The 15,712-nt window shown below is 38.4% G+C and overlaps 1 protein-coding gene across 1 annotated transcript in view; it reads left to right on the plus strand.

Annotated features, from left to right (window-relative positions):
- LOC126234884 (apolipoprotein D-like) overlaps positions 1-15,712 on the plus strand; it is a 225,917-nt gene that overhangs the window by 194,232 nt on the left and 15,973 nt on the right. The window contains exon 2 of the mRNA XM_049943627.1: positions 11,821-11,951. Within this exon, the coding sequence (XP_049799584.1) occupies positions 11,821-11,951 (131 nt within the window). The remainder of the gene's footprint in view (positions 1-11,820; positions 11,952-15,712) is intronic.

A 15,712-nucleotide genomic window follows, 5' to 3' on the forward strand; every position in this document is an offset into this window, starting at 1 on the left:
ATCAACTTTGAAAAGAAAACCACTCACGCGTTGTAGAAAGTAAAGTTTTACATTCTGTTAGGAAAATAAAAGAGATGAACCTACTGGAAATAGCGGATATCAATAAAGATATAAACCGAAGCCAGCTTAGTACCAAATGATCCAAATCAGTTTCCTCTTTCCCACTTGTTAAATTAAGTTTTGGTTACAAGTACTAGAGTAAAAATTTACATTCAACTTTATTTTTCATCAGTTGTTAAATGTACCTCCACATAAAAAGCTTTATTTCCTTTTTTAGTTAATGTAACTATTCTGCGTGAGAAAAAGTGTAATGTTTTTATGTAAATACTCTACACGCGATTTTTGTATCTTCTGTGTAAATGATAAGTATGTAAGTCACACGTCATTTTATCGATATTTGCGACATTCACCTGTCACTAGTGATGTTCTTAGAAGCCGAAAACCGGTTTGTGACCTATTAAATACAATTTTGCAGAACATTATGAAGTGTTTACTACTTAGTATCAACAAGACCCATTAGGACGTAATTTATGCCGCATTGACGGGAAATGCATCCCCGTTTATTCCTCATCTTCCAGAAAATTCTCTTTACTTGCAGCTCACCTTAGAGCTCAAAGACTAGCATGGGTCCTGGCCTGCCACACCCGCAATTTTTCTTAAACCAATATCGAGGTCGTAATCTGCGTTGTCGATATGAACTCTCAAAAACAATCACTCGACCATGGAACCATGATAGCGTATAGTATGATCCAGCGAAGCCTAGATGCAATTGCATCGAGATGGTTTGGCGTGAAAGTGTGACTACAAAGTGAAACTATAAATCTGGCGTGTCAACAGGTAGCTGGTGGTTCAAATGGCTCTAAGCACTATGGGACTCAACTGCTGGGGTCATCAGTCCTCTAGAACTTTGAACTATTTAAACCTAACTAACCTAAGGACATCACACACACCCATGCCCGAGGCAGGATTCGAACCTGCGACCGTAGCAGCAGCGCGGCTCCGGACTGGAGCGCCTAGAACCGCACGGCCACCGCGGCCGGCCGCTGGTGGTTCAGCTATGGTCTGGATCGTGTTCATTTGGTCATCATTAGGTCCCTCTGTCCGGATGAAACGGGCAGTGACAAGTTCACGTTATGTGGACATTCTTGCAGACCATCTGCACTTCTTTCTGGGATTAGAATATCCACGTTTCATCATGACAATGCAGCAAGTCACTGTTCTTTGGCTGTATGCAGATGAATTCACCACGAGCGCTCAAGTGAGTTCACCACGATGGCCTTCCCTCTTCCGCCAGACCACCAGATGTCAATCCAGTCATGCATTTCCAGGATGCTGCCGACACCATGTATGCTCAGTGAACACGGCTCAAACATCACAAGAACAGTTGTGAGTAGCACAGGAAATGGCCGCAACGAAAAACGCCTTTCTTTCAATGAAGTACAACTGGTTTATCATATTCGTAACACTCTCTCCCCTATTTCACTATAATAGAAAACGATCTCCCCTTCTTTGAACTTTTTCGATGTATTCCATTAATCCTATCTGGTAAGGATCCCTTACTACATAGCAGTACTCTAGGAGATGACGACAAGCGTAGTGTAGGGTGTCTCTTTAGTAAGACTAGACCTGTAGCATCATCTAAATGTTCTGCCAATAAAACAGAGTCTTTGGTTTGCTTCCCCACAACATTATCTGTGTTATCATTCCAAATAAATTTTTTTATAACTGTAATTCCTAGGTATTTAGATGAATTGACAACGATGGATTTTTATGATTTATCGGGTAATCGATATATTCAGAGACAATTGCCTTTTTCACACCATATATATATATTCTGTCTGAGTCATTTTGCAATTCATTTTCATCATCTGACTACTTAACGAGACGGAAAATGGTGACATCAACTGCAAACAATCTGAGAGCGCTGTTCAGATTGCCTCCTACTTCATTTGTATTGATTAGGAACAACAGAGAGCCTATGACACGTCCTTGGGGAACGCTGAGTATCACTTCTGTTTTGACTCGATTTTCCGTCAGTTACTACATACTACCTTTCTCACAGGCGATCATGAAGCTAGTAGCACAACTGGATCGATACTCCATAGTCACGCAGTTTGAATATAAGTCGCCTGTGAGAAACGGTGTCAAAAGCCATCTGGAAATATAGAAATATGGAATCAGTTTGACATCTCCTGCCGACACCATTCATTACTTCGTGCGTATAAGAGCTAGTTGTGTTTCACAAGAATATTTTCTGAACCCCTACTGACGATGTGTGTATAGACCGTTACCTTCGACGTGTTATTGCATTTTCAAGTGTTCATTGAAGAGCGACTCGCTATTAACATCATATAAAGGGCCTTTCCATTTTTGGCCACTCAGTGCGCATCTCTGTCCAGGCACTGCTCAAAAATGGCTCTAAGCACTATGGGACTTAACATCTGAGGTCATCAGTCACCAAGATTAGAACTAATTAAACCTAACTAACCTAAGGACATCACACACATCCATGCCCGAGGCAGGATTCGAACCTGCGACCGTAGCAGCCGCGTGGTTCGGGACTGAAGCGTCTAGAACCGCTCGGTCACAACGGCCGGCCCGGCCGCTGCACGGTATGTACATCAGTCTGCAGACAGAGGTACAACATGTGCGTTAAAGATGTAACAAAAGCAACCAACGAAGCCGATCTTGAAAGTGATTACACGGATAGAAGCACATAGACTGTATATGGTATAACGTGATTCATTTACGCTAAATTCATACTGTGCACCCAAGGAGTCGATGTAAATTACTCACACAAGTCTCGTGTCACTCGAGGCAGAGCTGGCTGTTTAGAATCACGATGATGGAGAAATTTTCATCGTCAAAATGTAATCGGAAAGGGGAGTATGACTCTTATTATGTACAATTTCTCAATTACTAGACTGTGTGGTAGATCCATGATTAGATTCCAAAACTTCCCACAGTGACTCATGGGGTGATGGCATGTTGCACTGCCGATGGTGATCCGTGCGTCGGACGTGGACCTGAGATTTGATGCCCACCTTCTGTTTCACGGGAGTAAGTCATGTGTCAGTAATGTGTTTCATTCTTTCTGTCTGTTTCATGTCATACCCATCTTTCATAACGCAAACATATTACACCGCACAAGTACCCATCACATCTACATCTACGTGATTACTCTGCTATTCACAATAAAGTGCCTGGCAGAGGGTTCAATGAACCACCTTCAAGCTGCCTCTCTACCGTTCCACTCTCGAACGGCGGACAGGAAAAACGAGCGCTTAATTTTTTCTGTGCGAGCCCTGAATTCTCTTATTTTATCGTGACGATCATTTCTCCCTACGTAGGTGGGTGCCAACAGAACTTTTTCGCAATTGGAGGAGAAAACTGGTGATTGAAATTTTATGAGAAGATCCCGTCGCAACTAAAAACACCTTTGTTTTAATGACTGCCACTACAATTCACGTATAATGTCTGTGGCACTGTCTCCCTTATTTCGCGATAGTACAAAAAGAACATTTCCGACGTCATCCGCCAGTCCCACCCGATTCGGATCCCACACCGCACGGCAATACTCCAGAGTAGGGCGGACAAGCGTGGTGTAAGCAGTCTCTTTAGTAGACCTGTTGCACCTTCACAGTCATTTACATGTTGTAGTCTCACATTTCGTGCTTCATTAAAGGTCGAAGAAAAGCCTCCGTGAGTATCTTGCACAGGACGGCAATGAGAGGTCCCACAGTAGACAACGGGGGCGAACCAAAAACTAGTGTGACGTTATGAAAAGTTTATCACGTCGATTAAGGACGGCCGTAGATCACCTGATGTTAAACATCGAAACCGACATAGTGGATACATTTCTACTCATCACAGATCGATATTTTCTGCTCCGATCAACCTGGTTTATTTTTTTCGATAGTATCTCTAGCTCACCTAAGGCGAATGACGGGACGATTTATCCCTTCCTCCCCTGGATTAACTTATCAAGGCCCTGATATCGCTGTAACACCAACGACTGATCGAGGCAATGTAATTTTAGAAGACAGCTGTAATTCTTTAGTAAACTTAGCAGTAACATAACAAGCAATGCACGTTAAAAGAAAAACGACCGTATCACTTGGCATGAAGAACGGAAATATTTCGAATTTGTTTTTTTTTTCGATGAAGGGCGATGTGCGCCTCCTTTTTTGTTTTGCTTCTCATGCTTCAGTACTCTATACGCTTGTCACAAACATTCGGAGCGTTAGTCCACCACAGTAGAGAGAGTAGAGCAGAGTGTAACGAAAATTCTCAGACTTTGTCATGCAGTGATTCGTCGTTACATGTAACAATATTACATTTCGGAGACTCTAAAAACTGGCACACATATTTTACGGTTCGCTCGCAGCGGCCTAATGTCGCAACTTGATTTGTGGCGGTGACGTGTTGCAGGAGGGGGACCCTGACTGGGAGAGTTACTTCCTTGATGCGTCGGAGGGCGCCAATTGCGACCAATTGGCTCCCAGCGGCAAAAACACACGTTGACCCTCACAGTCATCTTGTTGCATGCGTGAAATTTATTCTTTTCTCTTTGGAATTTTCCACTTTGAGCTTTAATGGGACGATAGAAACCTGTTTGCTTCAAGCCCCATGCAACAATTTAGTTTCATATGTGTAGTACTTCTTGAATTTCGTCGGAACAGTTGAACTAGTTCCTTTATTCGAAACCGGAGGAGCAATGGTTCAAATCCGCGACCGACCATCTTGAATTAGGTTTTTCGTGATTGCCCTAAATCGCTTGAGGCAAATACTGGGATTGTTCCTCTAAAAGGGCATGGCCGATTTCCTTCACCATCCTTCCTTAATCCGAGCTTGTTCTTCGTCTCTGATGACCTTGTCTTCGACGTGGAGTTAAACACTAATATTCCTTCCTTCCTTCTTTATTCGAGCTTCATACATTAATCCATTCGCACATCATGTTGCATAAATTTCTCAGTGAAAGAATGTTTTCAGTGATGTGAAACGAGTCAAATTGTATATTAATTGGTAAAAGATGCTCCTGCAGGCTACTTCTGTAAAGTAGGCATATACTAACGCAAAGCCGGCCGAAGTGGCCGTGCGGTTAAAGGCGCTGCAGTCTGGAACCGCAAGACCGCTACGGTCGCAGGTTCGAATCCTGCCTCGGGCATGGATGTTTGTGATGTCCTTAGGTTAGTTAGGTTTAACTAGTTCTAAGTTCTAGGGGACTAATGACCTCAGCAGTTGAGTCCCATAGTGCTCAGAGCCATTTGAACTAACGCAAAATTATAACTACCAATCTACTCATATTGATAGTTATACGAAATACGTCTTGATTACTTCGGGGAATGACAGAGAAAAGTTAGAATGAACAGGAATGAGGGAAATGAGGTAAGGTCAGTTGAGGTACCTGGGCCGATGGGGTAACTGAGTCATGGTTTTTTTCCAAAGAAATTGTGAGAGTAATTTCACTTCAAGTGACTGGGAGCACTAAAGAACGACGGCATTTCTCTTCAACAATAAGTTTCTTCTTTCTATGTGTTGCGGCTTTCGTGTCGCATTTTTTTCGATTTTATAGTACCAGACTTCATAGTAACGTAGCGCCATCTTGATTTGACAAAATATCTGCAGGTTCGCTGTAAGCATTATCATTGTTACAAGTAATTAAGCATAAAGCAGAATCATAATGAACATTTTAATTGTTCTTCTTCAGGTTACAAACTTGAGGGGGTGACACAGTTACCCCCAAAATCTTTCTAAAATGGTATAAGCAGGTAGATGCTTGGGGCACTTTGACCTGCATCAGACAATTTATTTACGAAAACAGAAGAGTCCAACGTTGCCAAAAAAGAAATAGTAAGAAAGCTGTCAAAGCCCCTTAAAAGCAGCTGTAGGGGGTACCGGGGACAAAAGTAACAGTTTGCATATTGTTTTTTTTTTACCTCCCTATAAACTTTTGAAACAAAAGGAACTAACGTGTGTGTTCTCTGAAGATATCGTAACACAAATAAGTTTAGTTTCCACAAAATTACATATATTTGGTATTTGTAAAACTAATTTTAAGGCATCAGTGTACGTGTTACTTTTGTCCCCGTTACTGAGGACGATAGTAACACAGGTAGGCTACGAGAGTAACATAATGAGTTAAACCACATTTTACTACCTAAAGGACTCATACAGTAACTTAAAGTACATTACCAATATAAAACATTAATTAAACATCAATAAATTTCAATTCTCATTCGTATAATTATTATATTAATTGAAATAGCAATTAATAGCACTGAACAAATTCAGGCTTTATAAGTAAATGTTCAATGAGTCAATAAAAGAGAAAAGTAATGCATATCTTAGTCCCATTCAGATTCACAATTGTGGCACACGTAAATATCACCCCCTTTGGTACAAGCAATATGAGACCAACACTTACATTCCCAACACTTTAATCCACTTCTCTTTGGGACGACTGTAGAGGAAAGACTCGACACATACTAGTCAGTAGCTATCATTGTCTTCCGATGATGATTCTTCAGGTTTTTTCTGATTTCGCACTCTTGGCCAGCTGCTTTTTTAAGTTTAGCTTCTTTGCCGCTTTTCGCCTGGGGACGGGCGTTTAGCTCTTCTTCTATAGCCAGTTCCTCTGGAGTGTCGGTCAAAATTGCAGACTTTCTCCTTTTTCTTCCTTATCTTGTTTGTTGCCTTGGACCTGCTTCTGGTAATGGACGAACACCTTCGAGTGAAAATGCTGCGCGAACTGAAGAAGATGATTATAAACCACTAGGTCATGCATCACAGGCTATGACATTTGAAAGTGTTTTCCAGCATATTGCTTCTGGATCAGGATTAGATGTCATCCCAGCTCCAGGTGGGTCACTAGAAATCGCTAATGATTCTGCTAAGGACATAGTTTGCTTTCCATAATTGGAAGCTTGTGCTGGGCGATCAGTGACAAAAGATGGTGTAAAATCGATTTCACTGAACGCATTCCTATTAAATGGTACTATGCCTATGCAGTGAAATCCTGCTGCAATGTTTTTGGGAGTCACAGCAAGTGGACATGCTTCCCTTACAATTGAAGGGATGTCATAAATTGACATGCTGTTTCCCGGATGATTCTTTATCCAGTTTTCAGCAAAAGCAATCACCATCTTTTTAAATGGACCATAAACTGAATGGTCTAGAGGCTGCATCCTGTGTGTACAGTGCGGTGGGAATGACAGCCTAACAATCCCCGTGCTTTTGCAAAAATTCTGGCTTCTTATGGATATATGAGATTCGTGACTGTCGAGATGCAGTAAACATTTGTGCTTAGGAGTTGGTTTAGCAAATTTTACGAAATGGTGCAAGAATAACAAAAATTCTTCCTCTTGCATCCAGCCACTCTCATTTCCTGCTCCAATGCAACCAATAGGACTGTCTCAAGCGAGGGAATACAAAGAGAGGTGGTGTACTGTGTCCCTGAGCGTTGATGGCAATAGCAACAGTGACAAGGGTGCCTCTTTCAGCCGACGTGGTAGCTCCTACATGCTTCATTCCCCATTTAGCAACAATCCTGTTTGGTTTCTGAACAGTGGTTACTCCTGTCTCGTCCATATTCCAGATGTCCATGGGCTCTAACTTATATCTCTCCATAACGCTAGCCAGGTTGTTGAAAAAGGCATTCACATTTGTTGGATTAAATCTCGTTACTCGAGCAAGACTTGTGGGTTGAGGCGACCGATTAGACAACTGGGGACACCTCTTCATGAATGCTGAAAACCAGTCTGGACCAGCGGTTTGATTGTCCACCCAAGTTGATGGAATTGATATATTGTTTGTCGCTGCCAGTTCGCGAGCTAATTTATGGATATCCTTAAGGCAAAGTCCGTAAAATATCTCCAACACTCTAATCGCATATTCAGTTATAATTTTTTCTTGTTCATCAGAGAACACTCATTTTACACTTCTACATCCAACACGAGGCATTGGTGTGCTGCTATCACTCATACGTTTCTCTTTCTTTTAATGTACCGATGCAATGTCACATGGCATACATTGTGTTTCTTCTCTACTGCTCTAATACTTATATTATAATTTGCAACATCATCTGCCGCAGTTTGATATACAGTAGTAGGAGTTAGTCCTCATGTAGTCGTCCTAACCCGTGTTGGTGGTATAATTCCCTGTAACGAAATAACTAAGTAAATAACGAGTCTGTTCAGTAAGAACGAGTTTGTTCAGCAAGACACTGCTACTCCTAACACTAATATACCTAAACTGAAAGTTTCGCGTAGTTAAATTATTACAGTAGACTTACGTTTACAGCGTAATACCACCGTTATCACAAAACTAAGAAAATAGAGAGAACTTAGTGAGACACTGAAAAAACATTTTACTGCGCCACACTCAACAGAGACTCTCCAGTACTGGCCAACAATTGGTAGACAGTTGGGAAACATGAAGGGAATACATTGTTTGAATCACGTGATTTTCGGAGCTACATGCGAAGGTAGGGGAGGTATGTTACTTTCATACCCTGTTACTTTTGTCCCCGGTCTCCCCTAGTAGATTCAAATATATGATTAGCTTCACTGATGACTTAAGTGACTTACTGAACATTTATTAATATTTTGTTAACTGCACAGATTGCGTGTTCGTAAATATTCGTACCTGAAATTAGAATTTTTGTTTACTTTTAATTTTGACTGTTGTTCTCTAATAAAGGTTGATGTTATTTGAAAATTTGATTTAATTTCACACTTAATCACTGTGTAGGAGTAATCTTACATTGTACAACTATAGCACAACTCACAATCAATAATATCATGTGTAATAACTGCAGGAGGCAGCACAGACATGTCTGTCTTCAGTACTTTAATGAAAGCCATGTAAATGTAAGAACCATTAAGAGAAGTCCCATGATGTTCAACAACAGTAGATAAAATAATGAAATTACATGTACTTCGGAAATGACATGAAAAAAAGAAGAGTTTAGTATAAAGTTCGTTGGTTTAGCCATGTGAGGCAATCTGACATGGGACACATATGCTGACTGTTTATTGTTTTATTTATTGTCTTTTTTTGCATATAGTCACCAACTGGTGACTTTTGCAAACGTCATAGCATTTTTATACACTCTTTGTACAAACAGTAGGAATTTGCAATTCACATTTACAAGAAGCCACTTAAGGGTGACGCACTTGGCAATCTATGGTACAGTACTTCATAATGCAACATACAGTTGTTACAAAGTATAGGTATCTGAATTTACACCATGTTGTTACAAAAATAATATATATTACAGTCATCACAGAATAGTACATCGTATAGATAGAAGAGTTAGGCCTACATTTAAGAATAGCTACATTTTAATATCAGTATTCATTCAGTGAGTACAAACATTTGAGAGTCAGTCAATGCATGGTCCTGATTGCTCTTTTCTGCATTGTTAGGATTCTGTTCATGTGTCTGTCAGCAGCACATCCCCATACCCCTATTCCATAATTAATATAAGCAAATATAGTCCCATAATAAGCAGTTTTTAATGTTTTTTCAGAGACTAATTTTGATAGTTCGCTAATTAAGTACAGTGAACTGCTGATTTTATTGCATACAACATTGATATGTCCTACCCATCTGAGATTTTTGTCTAGGTATATCCCCAAAAATTTACGTTTTTCAGTGTCTACTTTTTTGATGCCACTTATATTATCAATACAGGTTTGGTATGAATTACCAAGTTTAAATGGTAATAGCTGGGATTTGCTAATATTAACTTTTGCACCTAGATTAGATTAGATTCGTTTACGTTCCATAGATCCGTGCTGAGGAGATCCTCATGGATGTGGAACATGTCAATTTTTTTTTAAAAGCTGAAATAACAATACTAATAGTATGAATATATACAATACATCATTTGTTTCTATTAAAAAATTCGTCAGTGGAGTAGGAGTTGGCCACTCGTAAGTCTTTCAGGCTCCTTTTAAACTGATCTTTATTTGTAACTAAATTTTTTATGTTTACTGGCAAATTATTGAAGATGAGTGTTCCTGAGTAGTGGACCCCTTTTTGAACTAAATTAAGTGCTTTTAAGTCCTTGTGCAGATCATTTTTGTTCCTGGTATTGTATGTATGAACTGAGCTGTTTGTTGGAAAAAGAGATATATTATTTAGGACAAATTTCATTAATGAGTAAATATACTGAGAGGCAGTAGTTAGTATACCCAGTTCTTTGAAGAGGTTTCTACAGGACGTCCGTGAATGTACTCCACAAATAATACATATTACACGCTTTTGGACTCTGAAAACTTTTGTTTGACTTGAAGAGTTACCCCAAAATATTATACCAAATGACATTATGGAATGAAAGGAGGCAAATTATGCAAGCTTTTTCATTTTTATGTCGCCTATGTCTGCTAACACTCGAATTGCAAATACAGATTTGTTAAGGCGTTTCTGCAGTTCTGTGGTGTGCTCTTCCCAACTGTATTTATTATCAAGTTGTAATCCCAGGAATTTAAGACTGTCAACCTCTTCCATCTGCTCTTCTTCTGCTCTTCTGTCTGAGATGTAAGCAATCTAAGAATACATTTGCAGTCAGTATGATTAGCAAGTATTGAAAAGATACTGTTATCCTAAAAGCTACATACTTAAACTACAGAATAGAAATTTGGTGAGCACTACCAAAGAAAATCCAAATAAGGTACTGATTCCTCAAAAAAAAAAAAAAAATGGCCACAAGAATCATCTGTGGTTCTGAATATAAGGAATCATACATTGGCTTTTTTCCAAACACTTCATGTTGAGCATAGTAAATTCATATATTGTAAAAGTCTTATTGCTCGTTAAAAGACTGCATCCCAATATATACTCTGATTTGCATCAGTAGAATACCAGAAATAAGGAAAAAATTACACCAGCAGACAAAGAAAATTCCTCTATGTAAAGGATCCATAATATGCAGGATTGAAGATAGCCAATGCAATGCCCAGTATACTTATGACTCTTTTCACAGAGAAGCTTAAGTTTCAGCTTAAAAAATTTCTTTTGCAGAACCCTTTCTAAACGTTATAAGAAGATCATATTCACGTGCAGAATTGGAAGAACTTTGAAAAAACATATAATTAGTGCTAAGCAAACAATTTGTTTGTCATGTCATTATATGTTAATCAATGCCATAGTCAGAAGAAAATACTTTTCGTTAAATCTTAATATTTGTACCTGTTTCGGTTTTTGTATGTATGCAATGAATTATTTGATGCTGAAGAAATTATTCTATAATAATAATTATAAGTAACATTATTGTTATTATTTTTAATTAAATAAAATGGCATGGTAGTAAAATGTTAGGCTTTTATACAATTTATTTTGTGTGAATGGTCAACCCTGCAGACCTGATTTCTACATTTACACTTCCTAAATAAAGTAAATATCATCTCTAATGTCATGTATGTGAGATGTCTGAAACTCTTAAAAGAAGTGGTTCTTTTTTTACAGCTGTCCATCAGTTTTTGCAGATTTGAAATTTAAAGTTAAACACTTATCTCAATACATGTCAAATCTACACTTATGCTTGGTAAGTATGCAGGAATGGCATGCTAGTTTCTGTGCATGTACCTTTCTAATGTAACTATGAGAAGATCCGTCTGCTCCTCTGGCACATTCTCTTGTGAGTCTCCAAGCTAAAGATTATGTGAATGTTCTGGAGACATTCAAACACCTGGGTGTTAGCCAAAAATGTATGCTAATTTGTCTGTCTGAAAGTGTCCCTTCACTGCTAAATTAGAATTACGTTCATGATTTTTTTATTGATAAATGTTGACATTTGTTTTTCTTGTTTTACAGTTTGAAGGGAAGTGGTACGAAGTTGAGCGCTCGTTCTACTTGTATGAGATCATCAGCAGCTGTACTTCAATCTACTTCTCACCAAAGCCTTCTGGAAATGTGAAAGTGGCTATTAAGACTGTAAACAGATTGTAAGTATTGACAGTTCAGTTTATGGAATGAATTATGCCTCTGAGATTTTTGTGAAAGGGGGTGGAATGGCAGAAACAAAGCACAACTTCTGACATAACAAAACTCAAAACTCTTGAAAACTCCCGTTAATAAAGATCAAACATGCTAATGCTGCCACTTTAAACATGAAAATACTTTCTATATTTTGTTTCATAGTTTTAGCTGCTGTAGTGGCTGGTAAAAAGAAAAAGAAAAATCATGATTTAAAGGTACAAAGCTACCTGAAGCTTTTAGAACTCAAAGCAATCTAGCATTCACATTTATAAGCAAAATAGCACTGAATCCTAGATGGCATCTTTTATGTTGTGGCTGTTGTCAAACTGATACTGAATTGATGCATGTGTGTGTGTGTGTGTGTGTGTGTGTGTGTGTGTGTGTGTGTGTGTGTGTGTGTGTGTCAGATGGTGCATGATGCCAGTCCAGTTTTCAAAGATCATTTTTTTCCTAAGATTTGGGGTAGACATCCCTCCCCTTGCTGATAATGGTCTTGATTTGTTGTGTAACCCTACATGGTGGATTCACAGACTGACAAGTAATACTCCAGAGTTCGTTGAACAAGGTTTTGTAACTACTTTTTCCATGGATGAATTACATTATTCCATACCTGAGGCTACTGTCATCATTGAGATGTTAAACTTTAACCTTCCATCATAGCTTAATTAAGATGAAGTTAAGAGTAATGAGACTCATAAAATTTACGAGAAATTGTTTGTGAAGTCCTGCAAGGTAGCATAACAACGAAAAGCTAGTGCATTACATTTATTCTTTAGTTGTCCCAATAATATTTTTGTTGCCTTTACACCACCTTAAAATTGGTGTGGATATCAATTTTCACAAACCTAATTGATATAGTAGCATACACATTGCTGAAAATCTTGTTCAAAAGATTCTGATTCTGATCTCATTAGCTTTCATTCTGGCATTTCACCTACTTGCTGTAACCCCATTGCATAGTGCCATTTTAAAATGAATAGGACTGTACTGCTAATCTGGATGAAGCCATCTAATGGATCAGTAAATGCATTTAAAATGTTCCTGTTAATGAGTAAAAACACATTCATGAACTCAAGTCAAAGTGTATTACACACTGTTAACCATTCATAATAAATGCAAATCATTCAGAGGAAGATGCAATGATATTAGTGTGGTAAGTGCTTACAGTACTAACAGAAATGGATGTGTTTGCCAAATAGAGTAGGTCCTACTGGTATTGCAAACCAATGACAAGGCTGAATCATTACTTAATGAGTCAATGTTCTGCAAAGTTCAGTTGGGAATTACTCTTGCTGTGTGATATTATTATTACTGGCATACTAAGACAGCAAAATTAATTTCTAAAATGCCTTGATGTCCTTCTTACAGAAGACAGCATCAGCAAGTGCTATCATTGTGAAATAATTGTAAGTCCCAAAGCAAGTGCTATCATTGTGAAATAATTGTAAGTCCCATTTCACAATACATAACGAAAATCCTTCAATCCAGTTGTCAGTGGAAATAATTGCAGCCCTTACTCAACATCATGACACTGTGATGGCTGCATAAAGCTGATAAACTTTATCAAACAATCTAAAGTAATTCCTGTTTTCAAAAAAAGATGATAATAAAGACATGAACAACTATAGGCCTATCACAATTTTATCATGTTTCTCTAAAGCATTTGAAAAAATTATTTGCAAAAAACTGATGGGCATCATAAATACAAAAGGTTTACTGAGAATGTACCAACATAAGTTTAGAAACAATAAATCTATGGAAAAGGCAGTGTATAACTTTATGAATATGATTCTAGATGTGTTAGATACAAAGCAATTCATGCTAGACATATTTCTAGATCTTTCAAAGATTTTTTGATACATTGGGTCACAAAATATTGCTCGAAAAATTGAACAGTATGGTGTCAGAGGACTTGCAAATGAATGGACTGCATCACCCCTAAGCAACTACATACAGAGAGTCAGCATGAAGTACACTATTAAACAACTCAGTTGAATAACTGAAATCCAGTCTAGTAGTAAAACTGTTAAACTATTGCATAAGGCGTTCCCCAGGGCTCAGTATTGGGACCTCTACTATTCCTCCTACATATCAACAATTTGAGCCTGTATGTAGATGCTCATATAACCACAATGTTCAATGTAACTGTACTCTTCAAAGAGGAGAACATAAACACAGCTCAGAAAGCTGTGAACCTGGCTTCTGAACAACTCAGCAGCTGGGCAACAGTCAACAGATTAACCAACAATACTAAAAAGACAGTTTGACAGCTTCCATGAACTTTCACATCACACAAGATGCAAACCCCTCTCAACCAACTGAACAGTAAATAATAAACCAATAGTTACCAATGCAGGTCTGTGGGTACAATATACCCTGAAATGGAATAAGCATACTAAAAAGGTAAATGCCAGAATAAGTACTAGCTGCTGTGTGCTGAAATAATGTATTAGCCAGAAAACAGTGTGCACTACACATACATACAGGCTTATGTAAAATATTATGTGATTTCTGGGAAAAATCCACTTTCAAAATCCAGAACAAAGCCATGAGTATCATATGTGAAAGCATGCCTGGAGATTACTGAAAACCCATCTTCAGGGAGTTGGAGATCCTAACACTGCCTTGTCTGTACATGTTCCTGACTGTAAAATTTTTAAATAAGCACATAGTACTGACGGAATCCAGACTAAAACAAATATTGAAGTACACAATACAATACCAGAATAAACACAGATCTATATAAGTTATGTGCAAACACTCAACTTTGTAAAAGGAGCATTTCACATGGGCCTCCAGCTGTTCAACACATTTCTCACATGTATTGTGTGTGTTGAAGACAACATACAGTTTAGTAAAGCTTTGAAGTCCTATTTGCTGTATCACTGTTTTTACATTGTAAAAGAATACCTAGAAAAGTAATCCCACTGATTATGTTTAAGTGCATATCATGAACTATTCAGTGAAGCTATCTTATTCACTCCGTTGCCATGTATTATGATACCATAGTCTATCCATAATATATGTTAACAAATTTTATCTGGTATCTGTTACAAACTGTGTACTGTCAGGTCACCTTGATTAAATGAATAAAACTGAGGCTACGCTTAACAAACTGTTATGAGAACAGCCTCTAGTATCTGTTTACTATATACCTTCACTGCACAGAGCTCAACAGTTTCCAAATGTCAGCTTCATATTACAGCATTCCTACAAGTTTCATGACTGACGATTCTGCTGAGCCAGCAGAACCATCGCTCCCACAGCTAGCAAGAGTGTTGTAATATGCTATATTAGATAGTTGTCTCATAGTGGAAAAACCAGAAGTTATCTTTTTCTTTACAGTTTAGATCAGATGTACTGCCAGTTGCATACAGCATATCAACCAAAATGTTTACAGCTTATATCTTCTCTGTTTCTTCACAAAGCCCCCCTTAGCACCTAAAAGGAGAATCAGCCACAATTATCTTTCCCCAAATCTGTGTAAGCACAAAATTTCTAAACACCATCATATGTCTCACAATTCAAATATTCAAATTATTAGCCTTTACAAATGTCTGCTTGTGTCTGTGTATGTGCGGATGGATATGTGTGTGTGTGTGTGCGCGAGTGTATACCTGTCCTTTTTTCCTTTTTTCCCCCTAAGGTAAGTCTTTCCGCTCCTGGGATTGGAATGACTCCTTACCCTCTACCTTAAAACCCACATCCTTTCGTCTTTCCCTCTCCT

The sequence above is a fragment of the Schistocerca nitens genome, chromosome 1, assembly GCF_023898315.1.
Source record: "Schistocerca nitens isolate TAMUIC-IGC-003100 chromosome 1, iqSchNite1.1, whole genome shotgun sequence".
Lineage (NCBI taxonomy): Eukaryota > Metazoa > Arthropoda > Insecta > Orthoptera > Acrididae > Schistocerca > Schistocerca nitens.